Source organism: Oncorhynchus masou, chromosome 2 (assembly GCF_036934945.1).
Source record: "Oncorhynchus masou masou isolate Uvic2021 chromosome 2, UVic_Omas_1.1, whole genome shotgun sequence".
Taxonomy (NCBI): Eukaryota; Metazoa; Chordata; class Actinopteri; order Salmoniformes; family Salmonidae; genus Oncorhynchus; species Oncorhynchus masou.
This window is the reverse complement of record NC_088213.1, coordinates 34,200,434-34,218,287: the sequence shown is the minus strand read 5'-3', so window position 1 is coordinate 34,218,287 and position 17,854 is coordinate 34,200,434. Positions and strand designations below refer to the sequence as shown.

The 17,854-nt window shown below is 40.2% G+C and overlaps 1 protein-coding gene across 1 annotated transcript; it reads right to left on the bottom strand.

Annotated features, from left to right (window-relative positions):
• Window positions 1-935: 935 nt before the first annotated feature.
• LOC135503654 (bolA-like protein 3) lies at window positions 936-5,081 on the bottom strand. Its single transcript, XM_064921811.1, has 4 exons — window positions 4,928-5,081; window positions 4,587-4,713; window positions 2,018-2,106; window positions 936-1,741 (listed from the first exon to the last, which is right to left on the bottom strand). The coding sequence occupies exons 1-4, from the start codon at window positions 4,961-4,963 to the stop codon at window positions 1,676-1,678; spliced, it is 318 nt and encodes a 105-aa protein (XP_064777883.1). The 5' UTR covers window positions 4,964-5,081; the 3' UTR covers window positions 936-1,675.
• Window positions 5,082-17,854: the final 12,773 nt, after the last annotated feature.

Genomic DNA, 17,854 nt, shown 5'->3' with positions numbered 1-17,854 from the left:
AAATCCTTGAATGAGGTGTGTCCAAACTTTTGACTTGTACTGTATGTATGTCCCCCAATGCAATTATGCTGTCTAATACATCCACAGTCGGATCATTGTCTTATGTCAGATGGCATCACTCCTATGCAAAGCGCATCTCTCAACCGATCAGTGCAGGCGGAATTTACGCATTATCTGAAGTAACACAATGCAGTTGGATTTCAACAGATTTTTCTGTTTATTGTCAAATGAATTAATTATTGTATTTCATTTTAAATTATGTAACAACATCCAACTTTGTTTAGGATTATTCTGTCCAAATATGACACGATTCCACTATTTTTATCCCTTAACATCACTTTCAAACGGGGGACTTTTATTTTGAAGACAAACTGCAAATTCCACTTATTTTTTTCATATTTTTTTGCAAATTCCACTATTGTGGCTACAAATGAGCACGTGATCAGACAAGGTTCTTCGCAAATTTCTTCTTCCAGGCACATAAATTAAAATATTTGTGAGTATCAAAACACAGACCGAACATTAATTGACTATCACAACACATAGGCTACATGACACTCTATATCAGTATTTGGGAAATATCAAAATTATGAATGCCCATTTACTGGCAATAGTTTATGTCTATAATCCAATCATAACCTGTTTATGAATAAGTGAGCAACAAAGTTACATCTCAAGTAGACTACCATGTAGTAAAATGTATTCTCACTTTAAGAAGATATTGGCCAGGGAAATAGCTAGTGGGTCCCACCTGATAGTGAATTTCCCAGTAGAAAAACTGCTGTATGGGTCGCATTGGGGCCACACAGTAGAAGTAGGTCAACACAGTGATTATAACAATCTAATGAGGTTGTTAGACACCTGCAAATTATAAGTTCTACAGTAGTGTAGGCAAAATCCTGAAGTATCCCTTAAATAAAGACATAAGGGTCCTGTGTTTTTGTCCTTTTAATCACATACTATTTATTTAAAGCCATCTACTTTATCAGCAACTTGTATTTCTACGTTAATGGTTACAAGGAGGAATACAGAACATAAATACTGGAAACGGAATGAAAACTTGTCTCATGACAAACAAACAACTACTACACTAAACAAAAACACAAATATAGGAAGGATTTTCAATTACAGATTAAATGTACAAGAATAGTTGAATAACTAGTTGTCTTATCATGAGGTTTTCTGTCTGTTCACTACAATGTATTTGCATCCTATCTTTACAATGGTTACACTATAGGCCAACTCAATTGGATAGGGGCCTAATTGACTTGGCAATTTACTAATGAATCCTGACAGCGTTATTTTGTGCGCATCATAGCTTTTTAGGTCAATGTCTTCTGTAAAGGCATCATTCGAATAATCTCATCATCAATCTCATCAATAATTTAATTGTGTTTATGGTAAATAAATAAAAATATATGATGATTTTAGTGTTACATTTATTACACAATTGACATTGTAAAATATGTCCCTACCATAAATTCTTCAGATTATTTCTGACAATACTGTCAGGAAGTAACAGGACAAACCAATTCCTTTGTTACTGTCACAGACACATTAGCAATTAATCTGAGATTTGGGGGTATTTATCCTTAGATGAAAATGTAATCAGCATATGACATTCCATTTGAGGGGTGTACGTTCATAGACCTACAATTTCTAAAAGGGCTTGGTCCTACTCTCGAGGAACATCTGTGAATATTCGTAGTCCATGCATTCCTTGGATCTCCTCCTTGAGAGCCTGTGGATGAGAACATAGCAGTTTTCAGCTGTGCTGTTTTTGCAACAATTTTGCATATGGAATAAAATGCAATACAGGATAATAACTTCACCTGAAAGGTTTGATATAAGACTTGACATACTTTAATACTTGTTGTTGCTTTCTCCCCCCCACATCCGATCGGTACAACAGTATCAACCAAAGCAAATATACAATTTTGACAACTATATAGCCTATACCCTTCCATACAATGGTGCAAACTAATTGACCTCTCCAGAATGTATAGCCATAGGTTACCTGGTTGACGAGTTGGTGTTGTTGAATAGTTCTTTTCCCTTTAAATTCATTGGATTCTATATGGACTTCATACATGGCACCACAGCCACCTGAGAACACAAAACATAATGATACACAATTGTTATGAGTGCACCAAAGGAATCAGAGGCGTCATGCACATAGGGGGAACAAGGAACCCCCTAAGATTTGTCCGGTTTTTGATTTTAGCTGTTGGTGATGGGCAGAACTCGCAGGAGGTAAGATTATACATTCATTTGATTAAGCTATGCAGCCTTTTGATTATTTCTTGATGAATACATAAAACAAAAATATTTTGTTGTTTCTCTGTAATACTTTTCTCAAAAGTACCTAGCCATTTTCTCTAAAATACCTAGCCATTTTATGAAGTTTGCTTTAGCTAGCCTGCTAGATTGGGAACCTATCTCCCAACCTCATAACAAGCATAGCTTGTCCAACTATCTTAGCTGGCATGTCTGCTGGCAATTTTGCTAGACTTTAGAAATGCAAGTAATTACTAAACGTACTGAATAAAACTCATATTCCTTTCAATCTTTTACCCAGATTTTAGCAGAGATGCAGAGAAGCGTAACAAAAATAAGCACCAGGCATGATGATACAGACAGCTCAAGAGGTATGCTTAGATATGCAGAAACATACTTGGTTTAAATGTAATCTGGCACCTTATGATATGATAGTTGTTAATTAATTATGATGCCATGATATGTGCCTGTATTGATATGTATTATGATCCCATGTACTGTGTTGTAATTTGTATGTAATATCCTAGGCATATTATTGCAGTATATTGATATGTGTGATTTACAATAGTCAGAATGACACCCTCATTAAAATTGAACAGGTAAAGAGGTATGCTTAGATAACCTATCCAGAAAAAGCATAGAATTAGGCATAATGATTATGGCTCTAGATTGCAGGAAACATTTTTTTTAATCAAACTTCCCCCTCCGGATCATCCCCCCTCAATACTCTCGTACTTCGTAACACTTCTAAAATAATGTGTGCATGACGCCTCTGCCTAGCAAATAAATTAAGAGATGAAGCTGAAAACCTTTTTTCCTCCAGTTAATAGTGATCATGGAGGGAGTGAGATGGAGTGAGGGAAGTGAAGAGAGTTAAGATGAGATAGGTAAAAATGGAAGAGAGGAGTCAGAAGAAAGATGACGCGACTGCTGTGCCTTTAAAGAATGGAAAGGAAGCAGATATGAGGAATGGAAATAAGAGGATTGTCTATGAGGATTCTATGGTGATTGGGGTCCGGTTCTTAGAAAAAGTCAATCTGGGGTTTTGGCATACCCATTTGAGGTCTCAAGGTGGATGGAGAGTAGGATAGGGAAGTATGTATGCAGTATGCTAAGATAGAGATGAGTTTATTCACTAGGATAGGATTCCTATCCACCTCCCAAAGGGACTGAGCAGTGTGCATGGTCTGACTGGGAGAACGAGAAATAATGTGTCTTTAGTTTACAGAGCAGGGCTCCACTCAAGGGTGTGATAGCAGTGCCTCTATGTGTAGAGGTTGAGCAGCTAAGAGGAAGGTTTCTGGTGTGTGTGAGGCCTTGCGGCGTAGCTGTAAGGAGGAGCCTGTCGGGTTTGCTATGCTTTGATTTGGAGGTACTTTTGATCTGGTAATGTTGAGATATATTGAGCTATCCGGTTAGAGCATTCGTGCCAGCTGTTCTACAGTGTTTCCGCTGCCAGAAATGTGGCCATGTAGCATCCGTGTGTAGGATGGGTTAACCTAGATGTGCAAGGTGTGGAGGTTTCCACTTAGTGGAGGAATATTTGGAGGATGAGCCCAGAAAGTGTAGTAATTGTGGAGGTAGTCGTGAGGCCAGGGCTACAGAGTGCCTGCTAAAGGTGAAACAGATACAGGTGGGAGGGGGTGTTACATAAGCAGTGAGAAGGGTGAATCAGGAGGTAGGATCTCAAGGCTCTCTCCATTGCCTGCTCAGAGGGAGGAGGACAAATAGTGAATGTTCCCAGTGAAAGATCCAAGCAACTGTGTTTGGACAAATTCTGACCTTCATCACTATGGTTGTGAATTGTGCTGCACAAGTAGAAAGCTGGTCAAATAAAATTGGAATTGTTGTGTAGAGCAGCTAAACATTTTCTGGATAATTTAGATATTTCTGAAAAGGATCTATAGAAGTTGTTGGAAGAGGAGATAATGCCCACTCAGGCCTGTGGTTAGGGATAATGCTTGGTATGATAGTATATGTAGTTTGGCCTGGGATTTTGGTTGTTTTTCCATAAGTATTTTATTGAACCTATGAGTGCATCTGGTACTCCAATGCACTATTATTATTGGATGCCAACCGCCAATAATCCACAATTCTAGGAAGCCCAGGCTTCTCCTATTTCATTCCAATAGTCGCGTAAACGAGACCTAATATGGAAGGATGACCACGCGAGAATGAGTCCACTGAACACCAGCAAGACACCAACAAATTCAGCGTCGTAGTAACACACATTTGATTATGCATAATGATCTAGCTCGCTGGGCTAGACCAGGACCCCCTCTGACACCCATGTTTCCATGTCTATTTACCTGATATGTCCACAACTTTTAGAGACGTGGCCGATGGAAACTTCTCTTTGAGAAGTTGTGCAATTCGGGTCTCTCCATCTGTCTGAGAAGACAGAGTCCTCTGCAACTGTCTAGAAACCAAAACAGCCTAAAACAAATGTTTTCAAAGACAGTTAGCGAACGTTTGCTAACTCACAATAAATATTGAATTACAAGATGTAACGTTAGATAGCTCACTTAACTAGCTAACGTTAAATGGCCAGTGTCACTTGCTGCCTGATTTGAGTTAACAGAAAATCGCACTCAACCTTGAAAGTTGGCTAGTCTAAAGTTATGCATAAGAATGAATGAAATTGATTTACTTGATTTTTTAGAAGAAATCTGGAAATAGAGAGCATCGTGAACAAGTCCTTTACTGAAGATAAAACTAACAATAATGAACAGTAATCAACACAAGTTTTTAAAAAGTCATGCCCCTCGATGTCAGTTTTCGTCTCCACAATATGACGTAGGTATACAGTCGTGTCACGCAAACAGCAACGTACACTTTGTTGTTACTTGCGCCCTCTCGTGGACTGGAGACAACCATCACCCTTTTCACACATTGTTTATTGGCCTAATTAAAACAATAATAAATGGTACAATAATTTGTATTATAAGGGTTTTCCTTGACAATCCTATACAGGACAAAAACATAGATAAGTATATAACACACCAATCACATAATTAAATAGGTAGCATTTTCAAAAATATTTCATGGTATATTGATAGGTAGATGATTTTGAGGATATTTATTATGGTTTCCCTTGAGATAAGACTACAGACTACACTGGCATTAGTCCACAGATAACTGCTCACATCATGTGGTGTGCAAAATGTAGCAATACTAGCACATTGTTTAGACAATATTTAAAAGGCACTTTGGTATTTAGAGTTTCTAATACTATCCATATTGTTTCCCATGGTGTCTATTTCTTTGTAGAGGGTAGTAGACTACTCTCTGAGTAAATAATTGCTTTGTCAGACTAATTTTCCTTTGGGATGAAGTATCCATGCATGTCCATGTGAAGTTCTGCATTCACATATGCTCGAGCTACCTCCTTGAAAGACTTTGCATCCAGCACTAAGATGAAGCCAGATTCCCCTGGATGACTGTTGTCAAGACCACACCTGGACATAGGATACATTTTGTTAGAATATTGTAGGTATAATATGATGGACAGACTTTCATTGAAATTATAACTTTATTCAGCATACAGTGTGAATGTCTGGCCATTCTAATCAAAACAGAAGTCTTCATATATTTAAGATTTGAGGACCATGTAAAGCAATCTCACCATCATCATCTCCATTGGGTCTTGGAATGAACACAGGCTTTGATGGCCAGCAGTTCTTCTCACTCCATTCAGTCCTCTCCTTTGTCTCAGTGTCCAACTTCATGACCTATTTATAAAAGTTAAGTATAGTTAACAAAATATTAGATAAGCGACACATGCAGTTATGTTCACAAAGACCTAAATTCAAATCCCAGTGACTTTTACCTAAGTCATGTAGACAAATCTGTACTTCTTGCAGTTGAAGTCATAGTTTATCAAATCAAATTTATTTATATAGCCCTTCTTACATCAGCTGATATCTCAAAGTGCTGTACAGAAACCCGGCCTAAAACCCAAACAGCAAGCAATGCAGGTGTAGAAGCATGGTGGCTATGGTGGCCAGTCCTCTTCTGGCTGTGCCAGGTGGAGATTATAACAGAACATGGCCAAGATGTTCAAATATTCATAAATGACCAGCATGGTCAAATAATAATAATCACAGTGGTTGTTGAGGGTGCAACAAGTCAGCACCTCAGGAGTAAATGTCAGTTGGCTTTTCATAGCCGATCATTGAGAGTATCTCGACCGCTCCTGCTGTCTCTAGAGAGTTGAAAACAGCAGGTCTGGGACAGGTAGCACGTCTGGTGAACAGGTCAGGGTTCCATAGCCGCAGGCAGAACAGTTGAAACTGGAGCAGCAGCACGGCCAGGTGGACTGAGGAAAACAAGTAGTCATCATGCCGGGTAGTCCTGGGGCATGGTCCTAGGGCTCAGGTCCTCCGAGAGAGAGAAAGAAAGAAAGAAAGAGAGAATTAGAGAGAGCATACTTAAATTCACACAGGACACCGGATAAGACAGGAGAAATACTCCAGATATAACAGACTGACCCTAGCCCCCCGGCACATAAACTACTGCAGCATAAATACTGGAGGCTGAGACAGGAGGTATCAGGAGACACTGTGGCCCCATCCAGGGCCAAACAGGCAGGATATAACCCCACCCACTTTGCCAAGGCACAGCCCGCTCACCACTAGAGGGATATCTTCAACCACCAACTTACCATCCTGAGACAAGGCTGAGTATAGCCCACAAAGATCTCTGCCACGGCACAACCCAAGGGGGGGCGCCAACCCAGACAGGAAGATCACGTCAGTGACTCAATCCACTCAAGTGACGCACCCCTCATATGACGGCATGGAAGAGCACCAGTAAGCCAGTGACTCAGCCCCTGTAATATGGTTCCAGTGGAGAGAGGGGAGCCAGCCAGGCAGAGACAGCAAGGGTGGTTCGTTGCTCCAGAGCCTTTCCGTTCACCTTCACACTCCTGGGCCAGACTACACTCAATCATAGGACCTACTGAAGAGATGTGTCTTCAGTAAAGCCTGAAAGGTTGAGACCGAGTCTGCGTCTCTCAGATGGGCAAGCAGACCATTCCATAAAAATTGAGCTCTATAGGAGAAAGCCCTGCCTCCAGCTGTTTGCTTAGAAATTCTAGGGACATTAGGAGGCCTGCGTCTTGTGACCGGAGCGTACGTGTGGGTATGTACAGCAGGACCAAATCGGGAAGGTTGGTAAGAGCAAGCCCATGTAATGCTTTGTAGGTTAGCAGTAAAACCTTGATATCAGCCCTTGCCTTAACAGGAAGCCAATGTAGGGAGGCTAGCACTGGAGTAATATGATCAAATCTTTTGGTTCTAGTCAGGATTCTAGCAGCCATATTTAGCACTAACTGAAGTTTATTTAGTGCTTTATCCGGGTAGCCGGAAAGTAGAGTATTGCAGTAGTTTAACCAAGAAGTAACGAAAGCATGGATTAATTTTTCTGCATCATTTTTGGACAGAAAGTTTCTGATTTTTGCAATGTTACGTAGATGGAAAAAAGCTGTCCTTGAAACAGTCTTGATTTGTTCGTCAAAAGAGAGATCAGGATCCAGAGTAACGCCGAGGTCCTTCAGTTTTACTTGAGACAACTGTACAACCATCAAGATTAATTGTCAGATTAAAGATCTCTTTGTTTCTTGGGACCTAGAACAAGCATCTCTGTTTTGTCCAAGTTTAAAGTAGAACATTTGCAGCCATCCACTTCCTTATGTCTGAAACACAGGCTTCTAGCGAGGGCAATTTTGGGGCTTCACCATGTTTCATTGAAATGTACAGCTGGGTGTCATCCACATAGCAGTGAAAGTTAACATTACGTTTTCTAATGACATCCCCAAGAGGTAAAATATATAGTGAAAACAATAGTGGTCCTAAAAGGAACCAGTTGATTTGTCAGAGGACAAACCATTCACAGAGACAAACTGATATCTTTCCGACAGATAAGATCTAAACCAGGCCAGAACTTGTCCGTATAGACCAATTTAGGTTTCCAATCTCTCCAAAAGAATGTGGTGATCGATGGTATCAAAAGCAGCACTAAGTTCTAGGAGCACGAGGACAGATGCAGAGCCTCGGTCTGACACCATTAAAAGGTCATTTACCACATTCACAAGTGCAGTCTCCGTGCTATGATGGGGTCTAAAACCAGACTGAAGCATTTAATATGCATTGTTTGTCTTCAGGAAGGCAGTGAGTTGCTGTGCAACAGCCTTTTCTAACATTTTTGAGAGGAATGGAAGATTTGATATAGTCCGATAGTTTTTTATATTTTCTGGGTCAAGGTTTGGCTTTTTCAAGAGAGGCTTTATTACTGCCACTTTTAGTGAGTTTGGTACACATCCGGTGGATAGAGAGCCATTTATTATGTTCAACATAGGAGGGCCAAGCACAGGAAGCAGCTTTACTTGTGGAATGCAGCTTTTTACTTCGATTTTGCACAGTACTGTCTTTCCAAGCTAGGTGGAAGACTTCCAATGTGGTGGAGCACCATTACCTACATGAATTCCAAAGTTTAAAATTGGTTTGAGTACCAGAGATGAAGTCAAAACCGGAACCATTTTGATCCAGATCTAGACCAAGGACAAGTGGATCAAGACCATGACCAGACCAAAACCAGTTTAAATGGATAAAAATAAGATCCTGGGGCCTCAAAATATGGCCCAAAACATGCACTCAAAAGTTGGCATTTATAAAAATGTAACTTGACATGATAATGTGCTTATCCTCATGCAAACTTGAGACAGTTTCTAGTGGTTAACTATTGCATTGCAATTAAGGGAAAAGTAGCCTAGTTACCTAGTAGTAGCTCACTGGGGACAGATGTCAGTTCAACGTCGAGTTTTGATTTAGATTGGGTTGAGATGTCAACTAATGGGAATTCAACTTGAAAAATAATAAAGAATACCATGGCATTGGGTTTAGGTTAAAAGTCTGGTGAAAGAAATAAGAAATTGCCTTACATTGATGACTTTTTGCAAATCCAATCAGTTTCCCATGTTGATTCAACATCATCACGTTGGATTTGATTGTTGAAATGATAGGGAAACAACGTTGGTTCAGCCAGTTTTTGCCGAGTGGGAGCCTTGTGAAGGGATATATGATGACACTTTATTCATAACAATAACAAAAAACAGGCAACTAAATATAATAGCAATGCAATTATTTGCCTTTAGTGAGAATATCTATTTTATCTTTGCATTCTAAAATAATTAGAAATAGGCATCTATTTCCTATTCTTTATTTAATTTCCATGATCATTGCATAATACATTCCTGACCTTTTCTGACTGTGATGGATTTGTACTGGTGAAATAGCGAGCCTATAGCCTACAACAAGTTAGGCTAGGCTACATATGCCCCATCTCTCATTTAATTGGATCCAATTCACATTAGTAAATAGATAAGCTTCAGTATTTAAACTATTTAGCTCTATGCGATCTGATCCAAAGTGCAGTTTAATGGTAGAACTGACAGTTCACGTCCATTGACGTTTGTAGTCTTTGTCTGAATACTGGAACGTCAAATTTCTCAAGTAGACAATATTTAATTTACAACCTAATGTAATGTGATGCTACTGGCGGCAGAGAAGTCAGGCGCAGGAGAGCGGAAACTGATTTACAACAGTCGAGTTTAATAACCATAAACCACCGCAAACAGAATCAATACAATAAACGTGTCCCCAGGTATGTCCTGCTTTTCCATATGGGAGTCCCTCAAAGCATACCTACGTGGCCAAATTATTTCTTATACAGCCTACAAAACAAAGCTTGCTCTTAGCGGCTTCGAGACCTGAGCGAAGCCATAGCTACATTGGATGAGAAATATGCTACACATCCTTCCTCTAATCTCTTTCGCAATGCCAGCTACTCCAATCTGAATTTGAAGAGCTCTCTACCAGACAAGCTGAACAATTACAAGCTTGTTACAGAGTGTAGGAGCAAGGTGACAAGGCCAGTGAACTCCTTGCACATCAGATCCGTAAATCTGAGGCCTCATGTTTAATCGCACAATTAAAGACCCTGTCTGGTGCCATCACAGTTATACATAAAGAGATGAGTGATCAATTCAAACAATTTTACTCTGTGCTGTACACCTCTGAATCTCCTCAAGCCCCTTTGTTGATTGATTCGTTCTTCGATGGTCTGAATATGCCTTCAATTGATACAGACTCCCATGACGGTTAAGAAGAACAATTTACACCTGAGGAAAATGCAACTGCAGTGTCCACAATGAAAGTGGTGAATCACCGGGTCCGGGTGGTTTTCCAAACAAATTTGGTTTGCCCATTCCTGTCTCGATTATTTGCAGAGCGCCTTAATACATCAAAGCTACCGCCGAGTCTTTATCAGGCTTCAATTTCATTACTATTAAAGAAAAACAAGGACCCCTTGGATGTGGATCTTATCACCCAATCTCGCTTTTAAACTGTGATTACAAAATCCTAGCCAACCTCTTAGCCATCCGAATGGAAGGCTCACTGCACCATGTAATACACTCTGACCAAACTGGCTTTATGAGAAATGGGCATTCGTTTTCAATATTAGATGCCTTATGAATATACTGTACTCTCCAGCGTTGGGGGACCCGGAGGTGGTGGTCTCGCTTGATGCGGAAAAAGCTTTTTACCACATTGAGTGGGACTACAAACAGATCACCGACCATTTCGAATCCCACTGTACCTTCTCCAGTATGCAATCTGGTTTTTGAGCTGGTCATGGGTGCACCTCAGCCACGCTCAAGGTCCTATCATAACCACCATCGATAAAAGACAATACTGTGCAGCCTTATTCATCGACCTGGCCAAGGCCATTCTTATTGGCAGACTCAACAGCCTTGGTTTCTCAAATGGCTGCCTCGCCTGGTTCACCAGAGTTCAGTGTGTCAAATCGGACCTCTGGCAGTCTCTATGGGGGTGCCACAGGGTTCAATTCTCAGGCTGACTCTTTTCTCTGTATATATCAATGATGTTGCTCTTGCTGCTGGTGATTCTCTGATCCACCTCTACGCAGATGACACCATTTTGTATCCTTCTGGCCCTTCTTTAGACACTCTGTTAACAAACCTCCAGACAAGCTTCAATGCCATAAAACTCTCCTTCAGTGGCCTCCAACTGCTCTTAAATGCAAGTAAAACTAAATGCATGCTCTTCAACCGATCGCTGCACGCACCTGCCCATCCGTCCAGCATCACTACTCTGGATGGTTCTGGCTTAGAATATGTGACTTAGAACTACAAATACCCAGGTGTCTGGCTAGACCGTAAACTCTTTGCTTTATCTTGGCCAGGTCGCAGTTGTAAATTAGAACTTGTTATTAACTGGCCTACCTGTGTCAAGCCTGCTCCTGCTCTTCCCTCCCCCTGGCGCTTGAGGGCGCCAGATTACCCTGCATCACACGTTCCTGCCATCTATCACGCACACCTGCCTTCCCTCGTCACTTGCATCAGCATTATTGGACTCACCTGGACTCACTTATCTCCTGTTAATTTCCTCCCCTATATTTGTCAGTTCCCTAGCTCTGTTCCCTGCTGCTTCCTTGTATTGTTTTTGTCTTAGTTTTAGTTCTGGGGGAGGAACTTGGGGTTTGGGGAGGAACTTGGGGATTACACCTGGGAATCTGTGCTGCACAGGGTGCATTCGTCCTCTTTTATCACCAGACACAGCCTCATTCAATTCAAGGTGGTTCACCATATCCACTGGTCCGGTGCCAAACAGAATATTCTCTCATTTTGATCCTACCTGTGTTCGATGTAAAACGGAACCAGCCACAATGTCGGACACTGTTGCTCATACAACTCTTTTAGCTAGACGGCTAATGCTCCAGAACTGGAAGATGACGGTTCCCCATCATATACATTTTGGGTGGGAGATGTGTCGTGCTGTCTGAAATTAGAAAAATGTCATTCAATAAACGTGGCAACCACAAACAGTTTTATGATGCTTGGGCTCCAAACATAAAACAGCCTTACTTTGATCAGGCCACCCTCTGGTGGCATTCTTATCGAAACAGAAGGCTGGTTGGAGGTGCATTTCTTTGTGGGGGTTTTGGGAGGACTTTGAGGTTGGTGATGTGCCTATTGATTCTTATTGAATGTGATTTGTGGATGCCTTATTCCTCTTGCTCTGTCAGAGCCCAACATGTGAGCTTGTTTTGCCCTGTTTTTATTTGGTTTACACTTACATTGTAAAAATAATAATAATAAACGTTAATTTTGGTCCAGTGGATGGTCAGTCTGTGGTCATGACTGACTGTGAGTGTGAGTGGTTGCATTTCTCCACCCCTTTCCCTCTTCTGCTTACAGGAACAATGGAAAGGTGACCACTCTGTTCCTGTATTGACTACAGATTGCCCTTTAACCTTGTTACTGTTTTTCTTTTTCCTAGCTGAGTATATAGTTTATTGTGTTGTATTATGTGTGTAAAACTGAATAAACAGAGTTTTCCAAAACATTTAGATTTTTTATGTTGCTCTATGGGGCGGCAGGGTGGCCTAGTGGTTAGAGCGTTGGACTAGTAACCGGAAGGTTGCAAGTTCAAACTCCTGAGCTGACAAGGTACAAATCTGTCGTTCTGTCCCTGAACAGGCAGTTAACCCACTGTTCCTAGGCCATCATTGAAAATAAGAATTTGTTCTTAACTGACTTGCCTGGTAAAATAAAGGTAAAATAATAAATCTGTAGCGTGATTTATAACATACAGGTGAATAGACAGTTGATATTTTGCATTGAAGTGTGAAGGCCTATTGTAGTTTTTTTTTTTTAGAATAGACATACTGTTCTAGACAAAGTTTCAGAATTCACAGGCATAATTAGGTTCAGGAAAAAGTAAACGCAAAGCATTATTTAATTAAAACGATCTGTTTACATGTCCTTAACAATTTTCAAGTGCCACTGTAAAAGTTTAAAATATTTTGCCAACACTTCCAGAGACATTTGATCACGTTTGCCATTGTTATTCCCTTTAGATACTGTCTAGGCCTAATTCCAAGACTTCCAAAGTAGGCTAGGCCCTATAGAGCAAATAAGGTCGTTATTGTCACCATGAAAGCTGAGTAAGTGATGGGCGTTTTTAGGCTGAGTTATAATGCTCAACAGGTCTGATTTAAAACGGTAAAGCTGTGTATGTGTGGTATGCGCCAAGTTTATCATCTCTTTTCAGAAATGGTGCAAGCAGATATTTAGTGTAAAATTTACACAACGATTATAAATGAGGCCCCAGTAGAGTAAACATGAGTACAGTTCAGTGCAGTAGAGTAGAGTGTAATTCAGTACAGTACAATATAGTACAGTACGGTAAATGTGCTCCTTGTCTAAAATGTGTTCGTATGTATGAAATGCATTTTATCATACAAAGACGGAATAGAACATTGTCGTGGAAATTCAGTACAGAGAGAGACTTGGTTTTGATCATTTCTTCAAACAATCATCTTTATTTAATATCAATTCATTATTGCAATAATGAGACCGTCAGCCCACCAGTCTTGACTGACTGTTACGCTGAGAGTCTAGCCTTTACAGACAACGCACAGTTTTTATATAGCTGATACCAAGATTGCTTAGTCAGTCACTTCTAACCTTCCCATAAGCCACCTTGGTTATCTACACAGGATGGTCTTTTACTTAGTTTCCCAGACGTCAGGAAGATGAGACAATGAGGCACTGTTCTTAACTCTTCCAGGCTCCAGAGTCACACACACCACATCTTGTCTATAGAATGTTAGCTTTTAGGTTTTCATCACCAACACAAATCAATTGTCAGCTTCAAGCTCTCTCTAGTAGAACCCATGTCCTCAACACCCAGACTAGCTGCAGGGTGCTAGAGTGGAGACCATAAAACACACAGCATTAGCAGGACAGAAATATCTTACTGTTTGTTAAGTAAATAATTGTTACATAGCCAACAAATAAGGTGAATAGATACTTTTCCCCTCACAACATATTTAATGGTAGTGCAAGAGCACTTTATCCTACAAATTAATTTTAATTTATTCAAGATTTTTATTGTTGTTAGTTTTTTGCTCTGCATTTGCATCCAGCCAGATACTTCAGATCAGGCAAGGATCTCCCGGGTTCCCCAGGCTGGGGGTTGTGCGCTGGGCTAACAGTCCTGCCACGTAAAACATCAGTGTAACAGTCTCATTCCAAAGCAATTTGAGGACCTTTACTCCATTCGGAAATACACTACATGACCAAAAGGATGTGGATACCTGCACGTCAAACATCTCATTCCAATATCATGAGCATTAATATGGAGTTGGTGCCCCTTTGCTGCTATAACAGCCTCCACTCTTCTGGAAAGGATTTCCACTAGATTTCGAGACATTCTTACGATGTCTTGCTTCCATTCAGCCAAAAGAGCATTAGTGAGGTCGGGCACTGATATTGGGCGATTAAGCCTGGCTCACAGTCGGCGCTCCAATTCATTCCAAAGTTGTTCGATGGGGTTGAGGACAGGCCAGTCAATTTCTTCCACACCGATCTCAAAAAAATATTTTCTGAAAAAACCTTGCTTTATGCACGGGGGCATTGTCATGCTGAAAGAAGAAAGGAACTTCCCAAAACTGTTGCCATAAAGTTGGAAGCACAGAATTGTCTAGAATGATATTGTATGATGTAGCGTTAAGATTTCGCTTCACTGGAACTACGGGGCCTAGCCCAAATCATGAAAAATAGCCCCAGACCATTATTCCTCCACCAAACCTTACAGTTGGCACTATGCATTCGGGCAGGTAGCGTTCTCCTGGCATTCGCCAAACCCAGTTTCGTCCATCGGACTACCAGATGGTGAAGCGTGATTCATCACTTCAGAGAACACGTTTCCACTGCTCCAGAGTCCAATGGCGGTGACCTTTACACCACTCCAACGCTTGACATTGCGCATTGTGATCTTAGGCTTGTGCGCGGCTGCTCGGCCATGGAAACCCATTTCATGAAGCTCCTGACGAACAGTTCTTGTGCTGATGTTGCTTCCATAGACATTTTGGATTTCAGTAGTGAGTGTTGCAACCGAGGAAAGAAGAATTTTACGGGCTACACGCTTCAGAACTCGGCGGTCCCATTCTGTAAGCTTGTGTGTCCTACCACTTTGCATCTGGGCAGTTGTTGCATCTAGACGTTTCCAATTCACAATAAAAGCACTTACAGTTGACCTGGGCAGCTGTTGGATAGGTGGCATCCTATGATGGTGCCACACTGAAAGTTTCTGATCTTTTCTGTGAGGCCATTCTACTGCTAATGTTTCTCTATGGAGAATGCATGACTGTGTGATTGATTTTATACACCTGTCAGCAATGGGTGTGGCTGAAATAGCCGAATCAATTAATTTGAAGGGGTGTCCACATACTTTTGTATATATAGTGTATATATATATATATAGTGACCCTCTCAGCTACTGTATGTACTCTATTATAAGGTAACTGGAACTGGAGATAAGCATATCAATATTTGGTGGAATCATAAGCTTAGTTTTCCTACAATGTTTCAAGAAAGAATAAGGAATCTACAACCTAAGGTTAAGGTTTGTGTCACACCCTGATCTGTTTCACCTGTCTTTGTGATTGTCTCCACCCCCCACCCCCTCCAGGTGTCGCCCAACTTCCCTATTATCCCCTGTGTATTTATACCTGTGTTCTCTGTTTGTCTGTTGCCAGTTTGTTTTGTTTCGTCAAGCCTATCAGTGCTTTTCCCTCTGTTTCTGTCTCTCGATTGTTCCTGTTTTCTAGTTTTGACCTTTTCTGCCTGCCCTGACCCTGAGCCTGCCTACTGTCCTGTACCTTTTCCCCACCTATCTGGATTACTGACCCCTGCCTGCCCTGGACCTGTCTTCTGCCCCTGTTGGATTAATAAACTGTTGTTAATTCGATGTTGTCTGCATCTGGGTCTTACCTTGAAACGTGATAGGTTTGTATACTCAGCTAAAGCATATATAGCCTTAGTATTGTTGACTGCAAAAGGATGGAAGTTGTATGACCCTTGTTATCATACTCTAAATGATAATCCATTCTTCATTTGCATGTCCAATTTGTTACGCAAGTGGGGTAAAGCTAAACCAACTCACAGACCACTTTCCCACCATCCATAACATTAGCTGCATCTGAATTATTACTTTAAATTACAAAACTTTTTGTCACAAATGTATTTATTTGAATGCAATGACCTCATGCACACTTGGATTAGGCCTAATCTAATCCTTTAATGAAATTAAACTCTGCTGTTATACAGTAGGAGCTAGATTGATGGTTTTGTTGAGTGATCATGTTGCATTACTTTGGCTTAGTGACACTAATGCCAGCAATGTTATCAATATGTTTTTTTTAGAACAGAAATACCAGGATTTATTTCACAATACATAATATTTCAATCATTTCCATTTCATAAAATGTATATATATATATATATATATATATATATATATATATATTATTCTCAGAACTATGGCAAACTAAACTATTGAACCAGATTTGCTATGAAAATCTAACCTACATGTTCCTATGCTAGAGCATAAATGTTATGTAACTAAACAACGTCTACTTGGAAATACAATAGAATGGATTTAAAATGCATTGTCAGAAGCAATTAAGAACAATACACCTCCACACATGGACGTATGGACACACGTACATACAGTGCCTTGCGAAAGTATTTGTTTAAAGCTTGGGAAATCTTTTTGTATCCAAATCCGGCTTTAAACTTCTTCACAACAGTATCTCGGACCTGCCTGGTGTGTTCCTTGTTCTTCATGATGCTCTCTGCACTTTTAACGGACCTCTGAGACTATCACAGTGCAGGTGCATTTATACGGAGACTTGATTACACACAGGTGGATTGTATTTATCATCATTACTCATTTAGGTCAACATTGGATCATTCAGAGATCCTCACTGAACTTCTGGAGAGAGTTTGCTGCACTGAAAGTAAAGGGGCTGAATAATTTTGCAATATTTCAGTTTTTGATTTGTTAAAAAAGTTTGAAATATCCAATAAATGTCGTTCCACTTCATGATTGTGTCCCACTTGTTGTTGATTCTTCACAAAAAAATACAGTTTTATATCTTTATGTTTGAAGCCTGAAATGTGGCAAAGGGTTGCAAAGTTCAAGGGGGCCGAATACTTTCGCAAGGCACTGTATATCCTACAGTATAGTGGAACATTTAAATACAACCACAAACTATGATTGTAGTATCAACTGAGATAATCAAACAGTGTCATAAGTATGTCTTTCATGAAATATTGTCAAGATGTATATATACAAACAAGATTATATTTTTGGGGTGTAATTGGGTACGACAGTTAAACTAGGCTCAGGAGGAATTTGTAAGTCATATTCTTCAAGATCAATGGGAATATATCATTATTTTAAAAGTACAAAAATGGACGTACAAATTGAAGATTGCCCCCTCACCATGTTGCCAATTTATGTTCAGTTGAAGTAGGAAGTTGACATACACATTAGCCAAATACATTTCAACTCAGTATTTCACAATTCCTGACATTTAATCCTAGTAAACATTCCCTGTCTTATGTCAGTTAGAATCACCACTTCATTTTAAGAATGTGAAATGTCAGAATAATAGTAAAGATAATTATTTATTTCAGCTTTAA

Coding starts and splice junctions, on each gene's coding strand:
- LOC135503654 (XM_064921811.1), bottom strand. CDS start 4,963: ATGCTCTCTATTTCCAGATTTCTTCTAAAAAATCAA. Junction 4,714..4,927: donor GATTTCTTCTAAAAAATCAA/GTAAATCAATTT, acceptor CATTTGTTTTAG/GCTGTTTTGGTTTCTAGACA. Junction 2,107..4,586: donor AAAAGTTGTGGACATATCAG/GTAAATAGACAT, acceptor TTGTGTTCTCAG/GTGGCTGTGGTGCCATGTAT.